Source organism: Ricinus communis, chromosome 1 (genome assembly GCF_019578655.1).
Source record: "Ricinus communis isolate WT05 ecotype wild-type chromosome 1, ASM1957865v1, whole genome shotgun sequence".
Lineage (NCBI taxonomy): Eukaryota > Viridiplantae > Streptophyta > Magnoliopsida > Malpighiales > Euphorbiaceae > Ricinus > Ricinus communis.
Genome location: NC_063256.1, coordinates 36,007,032 through 36,026,211, shown reverse-complemented (window position 1 = coordinate 36,026,211; position 19,180 = coordinate 36,007,032). Strand labels below are relative to the sequence as shown.

The following is a 19,180-nucleotide window of genomic DNA, read 5'->3' as shown; positions in this document are numbered from 1 at the left end:
AAAAACCAATCCAGGATTAGCATAATGGCCACTATTGGGTTGTGAGATGGAGTCCTCAATCTTTCTTAATTGATCTTTCCTTGCAGCATAACTGTATAAATCTGCTGATATTTTCCACTACTTCCAGTAGTGACCTCATCTTTATGGCCATTAGATTAGATTTACGAAGTACATGATTTAGATGCAGTACACAGTTTGTGCTCCTTTTATATCTTTTAATTTTGTATTTCTCTTTCGGTTAATGAAAGATCAATGGTACTACCTTTCTGGGGAAATTAAGAGCACAGAATCATGTTTCAAGGTTTGCCAAGCCAAAGCTCCTACTCATACGCAGTATCTTTAGCTTCTGTTTTTCTTATTGCAATTGCAGTAGAGTGGCTATCACATGCCAGATTGATAAAGATTGGCACAAACAATGTCCTTGCAGGGCTCCAGCAAACTGCAATATATGCTATTAGGGTAACACTTGCATTCTTGGTTATGCTTGCAGTTATGTCCTTTGACACAGGTGTCTTACTAGCTGCTGTTGCTGGATATTCAATTGGGTTCTTGATTTTTGGTAGCCAGGTTTTCAGAAAACCAAATATTGAACCTTACCAGGATTCAATCGATCTCCCTCCTTTGAACTGCTAATTGCAGGACCATGTTAACCATTTCCTGCTGGCACTAGAATGAGTTGAAATTATGGTTTCTATTCATAATTATCTTCTTTAGTATGTGAGTACCACTCTCCCAAGCTTACATTTACAATTTTTATATTCCTTTTTGTTATACTCTATATATATATCAATTTGTAGTGTGATGAGATGATCTTTTATGATAAGGTGCATGTTATGTTACAAATGCAAAGTGGAGCTGTTTTTGTAATTACTAGTGTTAAATTTTAGTATTCATCAAAGCTAAAGTAAGGCAATAATCATGGAGGCTTCAAAAGTAAAGCACAAGTAAAAAGAATAATTCTAAGAACCAATATAAATTATCAAAGCCTACAACTAATGTGAATCACTATGAATTCAAGATCAGAAGAGTAATCCCATCTTCTTGTAGCTAGTCAGAGAGATGACAGCATATTTCATGCCAAATCATTCAGAAAACAAAAGGGTAGAGCCAATTTCTATCAAGCAAGACTTTGCTTTCTCCTTGAATTCCATAGCTCTCTGCCTGATCTCTTTTCCTTCTTAATCTACCACTAACTTTCTTATAGCTTTCTTTATCTCCCCCCTCTCCAACTCATTCTCCAATTCTAGGCCTACCCTCCACAGATGACAGACATACCGAGCACTGAAAGGTTTGGTCCCTGAAAAACGGTCTGGATAGCATTGGCACTCCTTCATAAATGCTCTCCAAGGTTGAATTCCATCCACAGTGTGTTCCTATGTATTTGCAAGTAGCTGTTGTGTCCTTTTGTTTTGGAAAGGTAGTTGAGTCCCATATGTATTTAAATTCCATCCACTGCTGTTTGAAAGACAAGTTGATTCAAAAATCTTGGCAGAAGTTTTGACTTCCAGCGCCTAAATAGTTACTAGTCATATATGTTCTGCATGTGTTCAGGTTAGCAACATGTGACTACGAAGGGCAAAAGAAATTAATCTGTATTTATGAGTGCATAAGCCCATTATAAATAATACATGAAATTCGATAATGTGAATGCTCTTTTTCCAACACTTTCTTCATGCAAAGCTCAAAAATATTACTTGAAAATTATTATTAACAGCCTTATATTTTATTTGGTTGAAATTCATAAAATTTATTTGTAAATTAAAAGTTTATGTGTTTTGAACGAAGTAAATGATAATTCAAAATCCTGCCTATCATTTTTATTTTACTTTTCTTTTATATATTTTTTTTAAATAAAATAAATTTTTTAATAAATTTCAACCAAATATAGTATTAGGAATACTCAGTAAATCTTTAGACGAAATCTTGCATTCGATTAAAGTATCCAATATGAAAGTAGATTCAGAGTGATTTGAGAGTTTAAGAGAGCTGAATTGCGATTACAGAACTAGTGGTGATAAGTTCTTAGAAGAAAAAATTACATTTACTTGCATCCTGACATTAACAACCCAAATATATTGCATGCTGACAATATGTAATCCAAGTTTTTATATTGGGAACGAAGCATCTTGACACTGCCAATACTCCCATCATTTGCAAAACACATCAGATGGATCCTGATGCATGCTTAACATTGCTTCACTTGGATGCTTTATCATGGTTGTGTTCCAGCCTAGTGATAAACCTAATTATGTTAAGGTTTTATAAAGTAAATGAAGGTGAGATTTTAGAAGGTAAGGTAGAGTTTTTGATTTTACTTTATTTCGAAAGAATGGATGGTAAATGAAGGTTTTGAAAAATAAGATAGATTTTTTTAAAATTATAACCTTCTCAACCCAAATCGGTGAGTTGAGATTTGGAGAGTTTTAGAGGTTTTTAGAAACCTTTAAAAACCTTACTTTCTAAAGAATACTTTCTACCTAAACAAGGATTGGAGATTCTAGCACTTTGTAAAACCTTGAAAAACCTCCATCCAAACAGGCTGTAACAATAAGTTGAAGTTATTACCTACCTTGGAGGTAGAGATATGAAGTATCTCCTTGAAAACTCTTCGCCAAATAGATTCAAATTTTTTATTCTCGTAAGTATCGTCACTTGTATAAATCGTGTCAGAAATATTTTGGCAGATATATGCTCGACATGTCCCTAACACCTTCTATATGTATTACAATATTTTATTATTTTTATTTTTCTTCACAATTTAGACACTTTTAAGGCAACGTTGGAAAATTTTTAAAATTTTAAAAGTATATATTAAATATCAATTTAACCTCCTAAATATAAATGTCATTCAACAATTAGCTTCAACGTTAATTTCTTTAATCTAATTAGTTTATATTATTTACAAACGTAATTAATTTTTGAATAGAAAGGCACTCATATAGAAAATTTATTTTCAAATATACATAAAGAATATTATTAGAATAAACTAAACTTTATTATATGAAATATATTATTTTTCTCATTATATTGTTTAAATTTGAATGATTTTTTTATTTTATATCTTAAATATAATAAAATTTATATATTTTAATTAGCATATTCTTTATATCAGATTCAAAATTCTTAAAAATAATTATATCGATGTATTGTATTCTATATGGTGTCATGTCAAGTTCCTATGTACTAGTTGCTTTATATGAGCAGTTTCAATCCTAGTTTTGGGCTTCATTAACGGCCAATTTGTTGCAATGATGCCCTAAACATGGCAGACTTTTAGCTAAAGCTCACCCAGAAAAGCAATGGCTGAAAGTAAGCAGCACAAACCCAATATTCCCCCAACCCCAAGAAAAAATATTAATGGATCTCTTTTTCTATGATTAATAATAATTATGGGTATCTTCATAAAAAAAAATTTAATAAGTATGGATAAGCATGATTTAGGCAATGAGATTATGTCATCAAAAAGATCAATCAGGGAGCCTTTGTTTTTTCTTTTTATTATTTTCATGAGAAAAAGAAGTTATGGCAGAAGGAGAATGGCTCACAACCCAAAAGAATTAGGCTGATCCATTTATCCTATAGAAAATGGGTGCCATCTTCTTATAAATGTTTTCTTATGATATGGTTTTATTAGAATGGCATTTGAATTGTCATAGAATTGAGAAGGAGATATTAAAGCATAGGGTTCTCCTACAGAAATGTTTCTTTTTTAAGACTATATCAACATCACATACACAGAGAAAAGAAGAAGAAGAAGAAGAAGAAGAAGAAGAAGAAGAAGAAAAGAGAACTATGGGTCACCAGTAACTTTGCCATTTTCAATATAATCCAAAAGGCATATAATTTTGATGGCCGTAGAGAGAAGATTTTATTATTACAGCATCTCCACTGTCGATATTTGAATTTAAGTGTTACTTATACAATAAAAAAAGAAGTTAATAAATATTTAAATATAACTAAAATTTTATTTAATATTAATGTTTTTGTTTGCTTTTTTTATAAACATTAAATTTTTATTAATAGAAGAAATAAAATTAAAAATATTAATTAATAAAGTACATAGAAATTTATGACATATTTATTAAAATGAAAATAAGAAATATTTTGACTCTTTAAATATTAAAAAAAAACTAATTTTTATTTTATATTTCAAAAATAAAAAAAATGAATTAAATGTTTTCTAGAATAAAACATTTAACATATAGATAAAGAATGTATTAGAAATACTTTTATGATTATAGATAATCTTTTGTAGCAAAGTAACATCACAATATAACTTTTATTATCATTACTAGCAGTTGTAATATTGGTGGTATTTTTCTTTTTTCTTTTTTCTTTTAAAGAAAGAAATTCATTATAGAGGCTTAATTGATTTTGGACCAAATAGGACTAGTCATTCCTCTATTTGCAGATTATAGTTAGGAGAAATTATTCCTTTAAATTTACATAAAATAATAAGCTCATATCAATATTGGTAATAATCGAAAAAGTTATTTAAACTCAATATTTCTTTCGATTCTTATAAATGAAAATATCAATTAAATCACTGATTAAATCATAGATTTTTTTCTCTTATTCTTAAGTAATAGAAAAAGGATTGTTTTATTAAATTCTTGTTGGCTGAGAATTTTTTTATTAAAAATAATTAATAAATGTATCTGTAATAGACAAGTAAACATGATTATGTTCAAGAAATACGTACTGATACTGTTAAAGATGAGATTTTCTTCTAAGCTTCATTAATTGTGTTGATTGAACAAACTGTATACAACATTTTGATTGCATTTGGCGCATCGACAAGAAACGCATTTCACTCGGTGGGTATATTGAGCCTCAAATCGACTTCGTTATTATTTGACGAGTCTTTAAAAAAACCTGATGTTTTGAATACCAGAATCAAACTCATCCTAACTTCTAGGATAAAAGACAAACAAATTCTATAAAGAAAACAAAACAAAATACTCATAGTATTTAATTAATAACATTAACAAACAACTAAGAAAAGTAAATATGAAATAAGATCCTAAATAAACTTTTAACCAAATAAATTTATATTCATTGTTAGAATGCCTTGATTTATCTTTGAATATTGAAATTTTAGTAGTCATGGGTCTTTTTTCATACATCTTTGATTTATCATCTGTTTATCCAAATTCACTACTAAAAAAATATAAGAGATTTTGCAATCAAAATCTATAAACTCTCATCAATTCATACAAATAAGATAAAAATATGATTTGATTATTTTACTATGATTGAAAAAAATTACTAGAAAAAAAAAAAAGTAGAAACCGAAGAAATTAAAGCTAGCTACCATCGCCGGCAAAAAAAAGCTGCCAGACGGCCGAAAAGAAATAGAAAAGACAACTCTTGCGGTTTAGGATTTCTTTTTTGGTGAAGAGTTTTCTGCTTGCAGTTAAGTTAGTGTTGGTTTGTTTTAAACTTAAAAAATAGAGTTAGTTTGTTATGCATTATGGAAATGAAAATCAATGGAATATAACTAGTGAACACGCATTTTATTTTCTGTTTTGTTGTTGATATCAGGTCTCCATAATGCAAATCAGTGAGTCTCCAAGGAAACCGATACCGACCCAGAAGACCCGATCAAGTGAGCCCGACAACAATACCAGTAACCAATAGAAAAGCCACAGCATAAAGAAGAAACAGCCGATCAGGAAATAGGAAGGGAATGAACTAATGAGAATGAAAATTGCTTAAAACCCTATCTTTTCATATATATATATATAACCTTTTTAAAGAATGGCTTTATAGGGTTTTAAGAAAGATAAGATACGTATCATAATTGTAGTAAGAACTTCATAATCCTGGAATTGGCCTGAAAACTTCTCTGCTGATACAAATACAATCACACAAAACAGGTGCTGCATGGAATATGAAACATCCCTGGTTTGAAGAGACTCATTTTGTGTGAATTAATTTCTTGTAAAACTTGCTCTCCATTATTACATCATTTTGTTCATTCATTTTCCTTACTGTTCTTAATTAATCCACAGCTAGAATCTAATTAACATACGTAAGTTCTTAACCGTCCATTTGTAACCAATTAACCATTAATCTTTCCACGGATGATCAGCAATAAGTTAGTTTAGCTAATAAGTTAGTTTTTGTAAATATATAATAAATTCTAATCCTAAAAGATATAATTAATAAATTATTTTAATATAATTATATACAATTCTAAAATATTGAGATTTTATTAAAGAAAAATAGACTTAAGAAGGGTTTTAAATTATCATCATTTTCTAAAATATAACAAATAGTGTAAAGATATTAAATAATTATTAAATTATTTACGAATTTATTTTATATTAGTATCAATTATAATAAAAATATCATGCAACATGGTCTATCCAAATTATATTTAGATATTTAAGGGTATTTTAGAGCTTTAATTATATATTTCTATATATAATATGGTGAAAATATGTGTTGTTACTTCACTTTAGTTTTCTGTCTTAATTCAGAAAATAATCACTAAAAAGAAGGATTTGAGCTAAAAATGCACTAATGGATTTTAATTGGACTATGGCTATAAAAGGCTCGGGAATCAAACACGTAGGCATCAATAGTTTGGGTCTAACTCAATTCATTAAGGCCCAAGAATTGGTATTTAAATAATTACAATATAATTAGTGGATAATTATTTTTCAAGTTATTTACTTTGTTTAGAACAGTAAGAGATAACTACAGTAGTTATGTACTGAGAAAAGAACTCTAACAAGGAGATTTCTATAAGAAGTAAAGATTAATTAAAATAAGAAGTTCTTCGGCTACTACGATTCTCTCTAGAGAAGGTTTCTACTATTCTCTGTAGAAATCTCTATAGTTTATTATCTTCTACATCTAGCTAGCTTTAGTTGCATCATTCTTCGAAAAATTAGAGAAGCTTTTTGAAGAGGTGGAGAAAGAGAACGAATCTTCTTCATTCTTTAAAGAGCATTTGAACTTTGAGGGAATTTTAGTTTTCTGTTTTATGTATCTTAAGTATTTAATTACAATAGTCGTTGGATTAAGTATGTTAGGTTTAGTTCCATAAGTGTTTAGTTTGGCTTTTTACTGATGTATGAACCTTATATATATTGAGTTTAATGAATAATTCTTTACCTTCATATGTTCATTAGTTTCATCTATTGACTATCATATCAATTTAGTAGTAATATTTGTTATCAAAATCTTTAGGTTAAAAGTATTAGAAACATCATATTTACTTTAATCTACGTTGGTATAAGAAACCTAAATTGCATCATTAGCTTGAGTGACTTAGAAAAAAGGCACATCACTATCTCATTTATTAGATTTGGACTTAAAGAAATTAAGAAGATTACTAAGTAAAAGCTAGACTAAATGATATTTCATCATATAGTTTATATTAATAACTCTAGTTGCATATTTTATTTTCTGATTATTTAATTTCTTTTATTAAACTTAAGATCATTCTCAAAACATTGGCTTAAAGTGTTTATATTTATTTTCAGTACTTTGTATGATAATTAGTCTTTATAATATATACTCTACAATTCCTTATGAGATCGAACTCGTAGTAAGTTTGCCCGAACCATCATTCAGTTTGTACACTTGTGAGTACTAATTTAGACACATCACAACATATAAACTACTAGTATAGGTAACAACATCTTAGGCTTTCCAGGACTCAAGAAGTCTTCAGTTGCCACTGCTATTATTGTGAAAGAGAGGCTACTTAAATTTTTATATTAAAAGAGAGGCTGCTTAATTTTTTTTCTTTTAAAAAAATGACAGAAAAAGAGGAGGAATAAAAATCTCAACATGCCCTCATACTCTTGTTACATCACTATTTCCTTTCAAGAAAAATACTTAAGGAACTCATGAGACCCAAATAACAAATGTAGATGGACTATCATATTAAACATCTTTATGGAATTTAAAATAATATAGCCCCTTTTTAGAGGATATAATTTTATAGTTTCTTTAGTGAAATTTTAGTATGATTTTAAGGATTATTATCGCCTAACTGTTTAACTTTAAATTTTGTTAATATTGTTAGCTATTGAGTTTTAAATAAAATCAGATTACTGTAAAATTAATTTTATTAAATATATTGAATAATAGAACTTTAAAATAATATTGAAACACATCAAAATTAATTATAATTAAAAAAAATTAAATTTATAAAATTATTTTCCTTCGTTTTATTTTTTTAATTCTAAATTAATATAATTAATTTTGAATAAAAACTAAGTTGATAAGGAATGAAATACTAGTAGAATTACAAGTAATTGATAGCAAAGTAAGAAGTTACATCATTGAATTAACAATATAGTGAATTTTATTTTTTTTCTAAAGAAAATAAAATGACAATTAAAATAAGAGAAAAGAAAGAGCCGGACTCGCCGGAGGAAACAACACCCTTATGGAGAGGGGCAGTAAAGTAAATATGTAATTTATTTTTTAGACTATTATTGAGGTTATTAATTTTTTTTTTATAAAAAAGAAAATCTCATGTACTGCACAGTTTACTAAACTCCTATATAAATTGTACTATCAAAAGCCACAACAATACAACAGCCATCTTTCTATTATGAGAGGCCAATAATATCTCCAAAATAGAAGAGTAGTCTCCGCCTGCCACCACCACCGCCACCAGCAACCCTAGAAAGAACAAGAAAATCTCACTCTAAATTCTGTAGAGAGAGACACAGAGAGAGAAGAATGGATCATGGTCATGACATGCCAGGAATGGGAGGCATGACTCCATCATCAACCATGAACAACACCAATTCAACTGGAGGAGGAATGATGATGCACCATCACAAGATGATGATGCACATGACATTTTTCTGGGGCGAAAATGCTGAGATTCTCTTCTCAGGATGGCCTGGAGCTAGAACTGGGATGTATGTTTTAGCTTTGATTTTTGTTTTTGTTCTTTCTTTTCTTGTTGAGTGGTTATCTCACAGTCGCCTCATTAAGCCTGGCTCTCCCCATGTTACCGCTGGTTTAATTCAGACTTTGTTGCACACTATGAGAGTTGGTTTGGCCTATTTGGTTATGTTGGCTGTTATGTCATTTAACGGTGGTGTTTTCTTGGTGGCTGTGGCTGGCCATTGCCTTGGATTCTTGATTTTTGGCAGTAGGGTTTTCAAGAAAACACCTCCTGCAGCTAAAACATCTGATCTTCCTCCAATGAGTTGTTAGAATCATTTTCATACAAGGAAAAGGGTGTTGGCTCTTGGTTTTTATTTGCATTTGCAGATTCTCCAGTTACAGTTGCTTTTTCTATTTTCTCTTTTTGAGGAATAACGTGAATTGGTCAGACAAATCACTTGTTTGTAGAAATTGAATATGAATGAATGTTATTTTTTGTTTGATTTAGGTGTAGAGTTTGTAATCTAAATTATCAAATAAAACCCTAAATTTTGTGTTCTTGATGATGATGTTCATAGAATTTTTTCTTAAAAAGATTTAAATCCAATTATAATTAATTGGGTTAAAACAAAAATTGCAGAATTGTGTGGTATAGCAGTGAGCCAAAAAATAGACTTGTTTGTTTGTTTGTTTTTTTTCCTTTTTGTGTGTGTGTGGCCTTGACATTGAATTTTACAAGGTCAAGAAATTAAGGCATTAACTTGCCCAACCAAATCCAAAAATTGGGTGTCATAGAAATTTAAGGCCAAGTGGCTGATGAAAATGAGTGCTCAATTGACACTTCTCAGTCTCACCAAGTCTTGCAGGCAATTAAGGATCAGAAATCCTTACATTTCCCCTGGAAAAATTGTCAACCCCTAAATAAATGACCCAACTATACATGACATTACATCAAAGATAAATCTTCTCCAACCTCTTTCCTTTTTCTAGGAGTTTTCTTATACTCACTCTCAATTATCTTCATTGAATTGAAAATTATAATTAGCTAACATAATTACGGGCTGACTCTTGCCAATTGAGAAATAATATTAAACACTATTATTATTGTTATTATTAAATCCAGTCATTAGTGAATTCATTAGTAAATGAATAATCTATGCACATTTTAGATTGAAGATGAATGGGACTGGAAGGAATTTGGAATTATGAATTTAAAATGATAATTAATTGAATTTATTATCTATAGCTATGATGTATTTCTCTTCATATAAACTCCCCATATGGTTTTGGTCCTCCTTGGATTCCTATAGAAAAATATTACATCCATTCCATTAATATATGTATTGTTTTTATTCTATGATATGATCAGTTAAGATGTTATGAAATCATCCTCTCTCTGTCATGACTAATTACCATTATTCTTAGTTTACTAGTATATAATCATTAATGGAATGGGTATTTTAGTTATTCTTTTTTCTATGTATTGATGATTCACTAGAATTATTGTTTTTGTGACTAAGCTTAATATATTCAAATAATTGCTTATTTTGGAAAGAGGTTGGGCAGATCATGGGTGGCTGATGACTCTGTCAAATTTCTCTATCTCTCTCACAGAAGGCAAAGATCATGCAGTACAAGAGACACACTTAGCATTGTTATGCATGAGTTGGGTCTTTGCTTTCTTTCCAAAACTATAACCTTGAGTCAACAAGAACTTTTATCTTTTTTCTTAAAAGAAAAAAAAGAAGAAGAAGAAAGCCCTCTTTTATATAAGGAACTCTATTCTTCTTCTTCTTCTTCTTTTTCTTCTCCTTGGAATCTATTGAATTGTAATGAACATTAATCTTTATGAAGAAAAAAAAAAAAGAAGAAAGAAAAAGGAAACAAAATAAAACCGCACGAAATTTTTTTTATTTATTTAAAATATAGATATATATTGTCAATTATATAACGAATAAATAATTAAAACATGTCAATTAATTATTTAATATTAAATTATAAAATACTTATATATGTATGTGATACTATTATTCATTGTCTAATTATATGTATATACTTATATATATATGTCATACTTATATATGTACGCATATATATATATATATATATATATATATATATATATATATATATATATATATATATGCGTATGTATGTGTCGTTGGCCTATTAATTAGAGTATATACACCAAGTGTAACTAGAAATTCAAATTTAAATAGGTAATGAAGTCTAAAAAAAATAAAAAAATTATTATTGCAAATTTATCATCAAATATCAGTTTAAAAATTTTAAAAAAAGTAATATTGTGACTATTATATGAGCTATCGTATAAGTTTTTAGATATATTCGGTCTATCACGTCATTTATAAACAATTAATTATATATTAATAATATGATTTTATTTATTTATTATTATATTTTTATTAATTAGCTCTTAATTATGAGTTGTTAATGATAGTAAATAAATTAATTTATATAAATATAATAATTAATAAATAATATCATATATCACTATCTCCGGAGCAATCCTCAAAATGTTGAACTTCTTGAAGCGAAAATTTTGTAATTTGTACTGCAATACAATACACTCTCTAGTACAAAGTACATAATAAATATCCTATAAAAAAGAAAGTACAAATTAATAAATATCCAATGAAAGCCTTGAAACATATGAGATTATGAAATGCACATTTAATTCTATCACTTTGGAACTTTGTATTTCTAGGGTTTCGATTTCTGCACCTCAAGAAAAAAAAAAAAAAACAAATGGGCCAACAGTGGGCTTACTTGCATTTAGGTTCAAACAACTTTGCATTTTATAGCCCAACAGGTTGCTTTCCAAAGGAAAAGATAACCCAAAGTATTCAATAAAATATTCAAAAATTACAAGGTAAAACATAATAATATTTTAATTTTTTTAAATAATTTCTCTAAATGGACCAGTGTCCTCAAATATTGTTCTTTCTAAAGTATTTACAAGCATATTGACACTAATTCAATGATTAAATTAGTTTAAAATTGACCATCTTCAATTTAATATCTAATAAAGAACAAGCTTATTAATTAATAAATATTTAAGGAACCAATTTTAATTTTTATTGAATAGTTAATAAATTTTAGAATAAAATCACTAATTGTCTATATATTCGTTTTACTTAATATTTTTTATTTTAATGCTTAAGACTGATGGGAAATTTAAAATTTTAGTAGTTATCAAATATAAAAAGGATTTTAAAAATTAAATAAACAAACAGAAAATTTTATATGTATGCAAAAAGTGAAATAAAAATTATATTCCCTATAAAAATTGTTCGGTAATTATAAATTTATGTTACAGTATAATTTTTTTATTGACATCGTTTATTGAATTGATGATTTCGTATTTAGATTATATTTTTTTATGATAATTTATTACATTGTAATTTTATTATTTTTAAGTTTATATATTATTTTCATATTTTTTTTATTCTTTATAAATTTAATAAATTTTTATCATGAATTGATGGACAATTTTGATATTTCTTGTACGTAAGGGAGTCCTTCTTTTGAGATATTTTCATGACTGATAAAAGAGGGAAAAAGAAAAGAAAAAGAAAAGGGTCCATTGCATGCCTATTCATTGAAATTGTATGGAAAATATTGATCCTTCCCACCACTTGCATATATATGCCAACAGGAATCCAATTGTTCAGTTTTCCTGTAGCTAGTGCGTACGCTGAAGGAACAGAAGTTATGATAATCAGGATGCGGTGTCCCAGTTTCCAAGTAAAAGACAGAGTCCACCTTGAAATTTCCTGAATGGAATCTTGAGACCTTGGCAGTTTTCATTTGCACATGGGGAGCTTTCTCCACCCCATTGTAGACATTACATAATTTGTCAGGATCTTTTCCCAACTAAACCCCTTGAGAAAAGAAACCAAAAATGCTAAATGCTGACAAAATTATTGGTCCCAACTGCAATTAGATGCATTGTGGATGGTGGATCTACCGTACAATGGTTAGACAGACGTATTTAAACTGCCAATCAACCACTTCTTCTTCTAACTTCCACCATGTGAATAACTATATAACTTGTTGTGTGGGTACATGCTTTCCGCGTAAATCACAGGCAATTTTGTACCTGTAAACCTAAGCACTTTCCCTCACTTGACCTTTGGTAGACTCCTAGCATGCATCAATTTTGGGTCTTCTCTTCAAGCTACTTAATCTTTGAATTGGAAAGTAGTGATCCATCATTTCATAAATTGTTTGTTACTCCATGCATGACATGATTCAGGTTTATTATAATTTAATTAATATTTCGAGTGCTTTAAATATATAATTATATAATTTTACTCGGCACGTTTTAAATCAGTTAGATAAACTCTATAGATCCCGCTTGTATATAAATCCAAAATTATTAAAATTTTGTGGGCTTAGCCAAAAGAATTGGCATGTTAAGGTGCCCTAGAAATTCTTTTTGTTGTAATTAATATGTATATGTATAAATTAAAAAGTAATGCAAGGAAAACATGGCACGTAGTCTACTCTTTTTAAGGCCTAGTTGGATAGCTTTTGTTTGTCAAACTAGTATTAAATGCTAGGATCAATTTGGTATTCAGATGGCATGAAATTTCAAAGGCAGAAACAGCTAATTAAATTCCTATGTGGGATTATGAGCCCTAGCTTATTAATCATCATAAATTGAAATCCTAGGCAAGATTATATTGAAAACGATGTATAGTTTCTTTCCCTTGTGAATTCCTTTCTTTTACTATGATCTGCCTTTCAAATACACTGGAGAGGTATGATTGGTATGGTATATAAAAAGTTATAAGCAATACTCTATCTATTTAGTTAGGTTGAGCAGGGTTCATATCATTATATAAAAGTTTCTCTCAATGAATTTCGACAATGTATTTCGAATGTGCCCATGCGAGGCAGAAAACAAACTTACCATCTCGATTTAGTGTTCTGATACCATTTGACTGCTAGAAAGAATCAAAGACAAAAACTAAAAACCAATTTAACTGTATATTCGTGGCCGATTTCTAGTTCTTTATTATTATTATTACTATGATAGCAGAATCCTTTTGCTGCCCCATTTAAGATTTAATGAATTAAACAACATGAAAAATTCTGGAATACAACAAAGAGAAATGAAATCTTCAATAGTGAATTGCAGAACTGAGAATACAGAAACAAGCAAAAGCAGGCTACTTTGCTGACAGCCAACTTATTACAAAGGATTATAATAAAACACATCCTTGCACTGAACACTAATATAACTACTAATCATATATATAGCCAGCCAGCAATCTAGAAGAAAGGAACAGAGCCGTTTCTGTCTCATTACAAGACAAGTTTATTGTCTTGACCCATCTAAATCTTAATACTTTTTTTTATAATAAACTACTGTTGAAAATAAAAATAAAATAAAATTGTAGAAGCAATCTGTTCTGCCTTAGTGTTGTCATATTCTATGTAGTTTCCCTATAAATTGACTAAATGTCTGTCCTTTTTCCCTTTCTTTATTTTCCTAGCTGCAATTCTTTTCAGCTTTTATCTATAAACTGTAAGAGAGATTAGAAGTGAGGAACAAGGCATGTGCCCCTTGCTCCAAGTCAATATGTCCATTCCTGAGGCAGACCCATCTCCTGATGATTGTTCATTGATTGCACATCCTTGGACTGGTTCCTTTTCTTCATTTGCAGGCCATACCTCACATCCACCATTACACCATCTAAAAATAACAGCAAAGCAAATTAGAGAAGGGCCATTACAGGTGTAATAACTCCTTACAGGTGCAAAACTAATGAAGCTTTTTCTTTTTAAGTGGACCTGAAAGGAATTTGGTTAAAGGAAAATCTTGGAATAATTTAGATACCATGTTGTTGAAGTTGAACAGGGAAACTAGCACCATTGGGTCTTGATTCAATTCCCATTTTGTCAAAGTGGAGTTTCAGGGCTTGAACTACTCTTGCTGGTATAAGTACAGTGGAACATCCTGCTCCAAACCAAAAGCAAAACTAAAATCAATGTGTGTTGCTGTTAAATTTTAGTTTCCTGAATCAGATATTAGCTAAAGGGAAATATTTCTCAAGGACCAAACTAGTGGACCTTATAGAGGAAGATACCAATGTACACTCGTGAAATTTAAATTGGACATTGACAAAAGTTGAATCTTAGCTAAGATTGTAAGCAATCTTGCACATTCAACCACGTTGGATTCCACAATATCACAATCAGATGATCAGAAAATCCAAAAACCTAATCTATAAAAATATGTGACGAGATGCAACCACTTTAAAAACCAACCATTTCAACACCTATGCAACCATACAAAAGAAATGGTATGAGAAACAAATCAACTGAACATACCAACTTTTTCTTTTTAGCTAAGATGATCCAGAATCACAAAAAGAAGACTCCTTTTAAAGATTTTTATTTTTTATTTTCCTTTTTACCTGGTTTTTTGCGTGATTCACAAGTGTTACTTATTCCTCTAGGCAAGAACACTCCTGTCCCACATGATGACCCACTCCTTGAACCGGGTTCACCAAGAAAAACTGCAGTCATCTCTGAACCGGTTCTCTGTTTCTGCTGCAAATTAACCCATGATGAAACCTTCTGTCCATTTCCAAACCCACTACAAGCTCTCCCTTTGTTTTGATGAAATTGCTTCACCTGTTGTTTATTAAGCTCAATTTGCTTATACCCATTGCCTTGTTGTCCCTGATACAGACACTCCTGTTTTTGCTTCATAATTTCCTCCTGTTTAAGCTTATATAACTGCAAAAATTAAAAGATCAAGATTAGCACGAGTAAACTAATTAATTGAATCCATGCATTACCAGGAAAAGAAAAACAACGCTTTACCTGAATAGCTCTTATTTGGTAATCAATTAGAGCTTGTCTAGATTGAAACTCCAGACTTTGACATTTGGGCTTCTTCATGGATAAAGAAGCTGAAGTGGGTTCAAGAGAAGTGGCTAAAAATCTTTCTCTGCTGTTATATTCAAGCTTCTCTTCATTATTCTTCAAATTCTCAAACTTTCCTGTTATGGATACCTCTTCTTGGCTCCATGCCTGAAAAAATTAAAAAGAAACCATAATTTTGAGCTCCAAATCAGAAAACTTGCATATATCCACATGGATTTTAAAAAGAAAAACATGTCATGAATCAGAAAAAGAGTGTAATAAGTATTGTATTACCTTCTCTTCATGTCTATCCTCATCATCTTGAAGCATATAGTGAGCCATTTGACGAGTCAACTCAGCAGTGTAATCGTCTTCTTGGTCACTGTCCGACTCGGTGGAACCAAACTCTGACTCAACTGGTGAGCTAAAAGCAGACCCAAAATCAGAGCAATTACTAAAGCAAGAAGACCAGTTTTGGCTAACGGGTTTACTGTTGTTGCTGCTGCTGTTCACTGAGGGAGCATTAGTATTATTGTTGTTCTCTTCGTTGAAAAACTGAGAAGGAATCCATAATGAATCTCTGCTGTGCAGGTCAACAGCCATCATGAATGAAATTCAGTTCTTTGTTTAGGTTAGTATGAAAAAATCAAGAAAAGAGAATTTAAGTTTGGTTTTAATGAATAGCTTACTGTGGCTAACAACAAGGCAAGCGAGAGAGAGAAAAAAAGAGCCAAAAAAGAAACATAAAACAAAGAAGAAAACTATGCAGCTAAAATGGTGGGTCTTTAAGTGAGGTTGTGCAAAGTCTAATCAAATTGTGCTTTTTTAGTTGGGCTTTTATAGTGGTTGGATAAAGCTATGCAAAAAGACCCATCTGCCAATTTGTTGGATGTTGCAGCTGGGAGTTTTTGGATTTTATGAAAGGGCATATATTAGTTTAATACTCTAGTTAGCCTACAGGTTATTCCATTTAGTATATATTTACAAACAGTTAATGGGTATTGTTAGGGTTGGTCTTTGCAGTTGCACTACTACCTATTAGGTTTAAATTTGGTTTTTGCCTACTTTTTATTGTCTGTCTGGACTTGTCAGGTACAGATGTCTTTTGTCTTTTGCCAATTGCCATGTTTGCTAAGAATAATGATGATGTTAATTAAATTAGAACACTAGTTATGGATAAGTTGGAAGTAGTGACACTTGTTTGATCTTTTGTTAGCTTTTTCATGCTTGTTGATCTTAGTTTAGGCACTTAGTCAGCAAACATCTGCTGATTTTGATTTTGGATTAGGTAAGAGAGTGAAGTAACATTGTTAATGTTTCAAGTTGGTTAGCTGAATTAGGTACTAAATTTAGTGTTAGTTGGAGATAAATATTGAAAGAATGATAGGAAAAGGAGTTGCCTTTGTCATTGAGAAAAATAAAATAAAATAAAACCCACTTCATTTCATTTATTCATGTCCCATAGACAACCCTTTTATTCCCAACAAAACTTATGCCCATCTGCCAAAAGTTGGGGATTAATTGCCTTAAACAAATTGAAGATGGATATCATGTGACAAGAAGATAAAATCAGTTTTAAGTAGTTTGTATCTTAGTACATGATGCATTAATAAGTCAATATGTGATGTGAGATTATGTTTGTTAAAATTTTTAAAATAATATTTTATTATTTATAAAGATTCTAATTAATGTATTTTAAATTAATTAGACTAATTGTAGATATTAAACTGAAAAAAATTAAATTTAAATAGAAGTCAAGAAGGTGTGGTTGATGCAACTAAAAGTTTAGGTGACAAGAAAAGGCAAGCACCATGTTTTGATCTTTTGAGAAGTATGAAGGGTCGGTCAGTGTTGGGACATTATATAGAATTTTGAGTATTGCCTCATGATCCAACTCTTAATCAAGCATGCTTGGGATGGGAGATTCCAAAGGGCTAACAAATCACGCAATATATAATATGAGTAGTCATTAAATTAAATTCGTCATAAAGGTGAAAATTTAGCTAATGCAGAAGAAAAAACTTGAATTCGATACCTCTCACTCTCAAGAATAAACATTCTTATCATGAGTTAGAGCTCAAATATATAAGTTTGATAATTTAATTAATGAATATTTAGATTTACTTAATTTCATTAATTACTAGGTGAATGATCTATTTTTTCATTTAGAAATGCATTATTTTTATTTTTTATATATAAATAAGACATGTGCTATATTTAAAATTAATTTTAACTTATTAAATAAGACAAATGGTTTCCTTGTACTCTTAGAATCTTAGAATGTTTTTATTTTGAATACATTGAACTTTTGTTAATTAGGTTTTTATTTTCTCACTTTTCTTTTATCCATTAATTTCTTCTTTATTTGTTTTATTAGTATAATTATTTTTTAAAGAAAATAATTTTCTGACTCTACAAACATAAAAGAAGAGAGTACTAGTAATATTAAAAGTCTAATTTATAATTTAAAAGTTATTTTATTAATCAATTAAAAATATAAGATCTTTAAAAACTTGAATTTCAATTTTGTGAATGGAATCATTTCATATAAAAATGAGAATTAGAGAAAATGTTTATCATTTCTCCTGTTTGATATTATTATTGGACTATTTAGAACTTTACTTAATTTAATTAACTGGTTCTTTTATATACTATTTCTGTTAAATTTAATTATGAAACCATAAATTTGTACTTTCTTCTTCAGAAAAAGATTTAAAATTACTTGGAAAAGCAATTCCAAGCTAAGGCCATAGAATTTCTAGTAGCATGCACAGTATCTCTCATTCTCAACAATTTGATCAAATAAGTTTCTTGAGAAGAAAATTAGGCTTTAATGGCAGAATGAAGCCCTATGGATGAGGTTCTATGAGTAAGAGCATTTGCATGCCACTGTTTGTTTCTGTCCACAGATAATTAAACCTCTTCATTGACCCAACTCAAATAATTAAAACTTTTACACAATTTGGAGCTGCTGCAAAAGTTTGGTGATGTTTCAGAAGGTCAAACTGCCACTTCTTCTACCATTTGTATCCCCATAATGAAGTCTCAGTCATCACTCTGTTAGGAGTGGCAAAATTCGGACATGTGTAAAATGAACAAGTTATGGTGTTTGACAGGTTCCCAGGAGTCTTTTAGTGCAACCTTGTTCTGCCTTCAGAGCTGTACAAAACTTGCAAAAATGGAAGATAGCCAAGTGTAGAGCATAGAGGAGGGAGGACTAGCATAGCAGAATGGTAGGTTTATGCTACAATATTATGAGTCAAAATCATTATGATGATAACATTTTTAAGGTTATTATTCATCTGTTTCTTTTTTCTATTCTAAATGAGGAGAGAGCTACTGGAACTTGAGATATTAATATGCCATTTATCTTTCTTTCTTTCTTTTTTTCTTAAAAATTCCATTATATTTAAAT

The 19,180-nt window shown here is 29.7% G+C and overlaps 3 protein-coding genes across 3 annotated transcripts; 2 read left to right on the top strand and 1 right to left on the bottom strand.

Moving 5' to 3' along the window:
• Positions 1 to 291: 291 nt before the first annotated feature.
• Positions 292 to 633, top strand: LOC8279808 (copper transporter 2). The gene has a single exon (XM_002520422.1). The coding sequence runs from the start codon at positions 292 to 294 to the stop codon at positions 631 to 633; it is 342 nt and encodes a 113-aa protein (XP_002520468.1).
• A 7,904-nt stretch (positions 634 to 8,537) lies between these two features.
• LOC8279809 (copper transporter 1) lies at positions 8,538 to 9,426 on the top strand. Its single transcript, XM_015720010.3, has one exon. It carries the CDS (start codon positions 8,710 to 8,712, stop codon positions 9,193 to 9,195), a length of 486 nt encoding a protein of 161 aa, XP_015575496.1. The 5' UTR covers positions 8,538 to 8,709; the 3' UTR covers positions 9,196 to 9,426.
• A 4,574-nt stretch (positions 9,427 to 14,000) lies between these two features.
• On the bottom strand, positions 14,001 to 16,579 carry LOC8279810. The gene is made up of 5 exons (XM_015720008.3): positions 16,060 to 16,579; positions 15,724 to 15,933; positions 15,312 to 15,636; positions 14,732 to 14,851; positions 14,001 to 14,587 (listed from the first exon to the last, which is right to left on the bottom strand). Exons 1-5 carry the CDS (start codon positions 16,369 to 16,371, stop codon positions 14,469 to 14,471), a joined length of 1,086 nt encoding a protein of 361 aa, XP_015575494.1. The 5' UTR covers positions 16,372 to 16,579; the 3' UTR covers positions 14,001 to 14,468.
• Between the last annotated feature and the right edge of the window lie 2,601 nt (positions 16,580 to 19,180).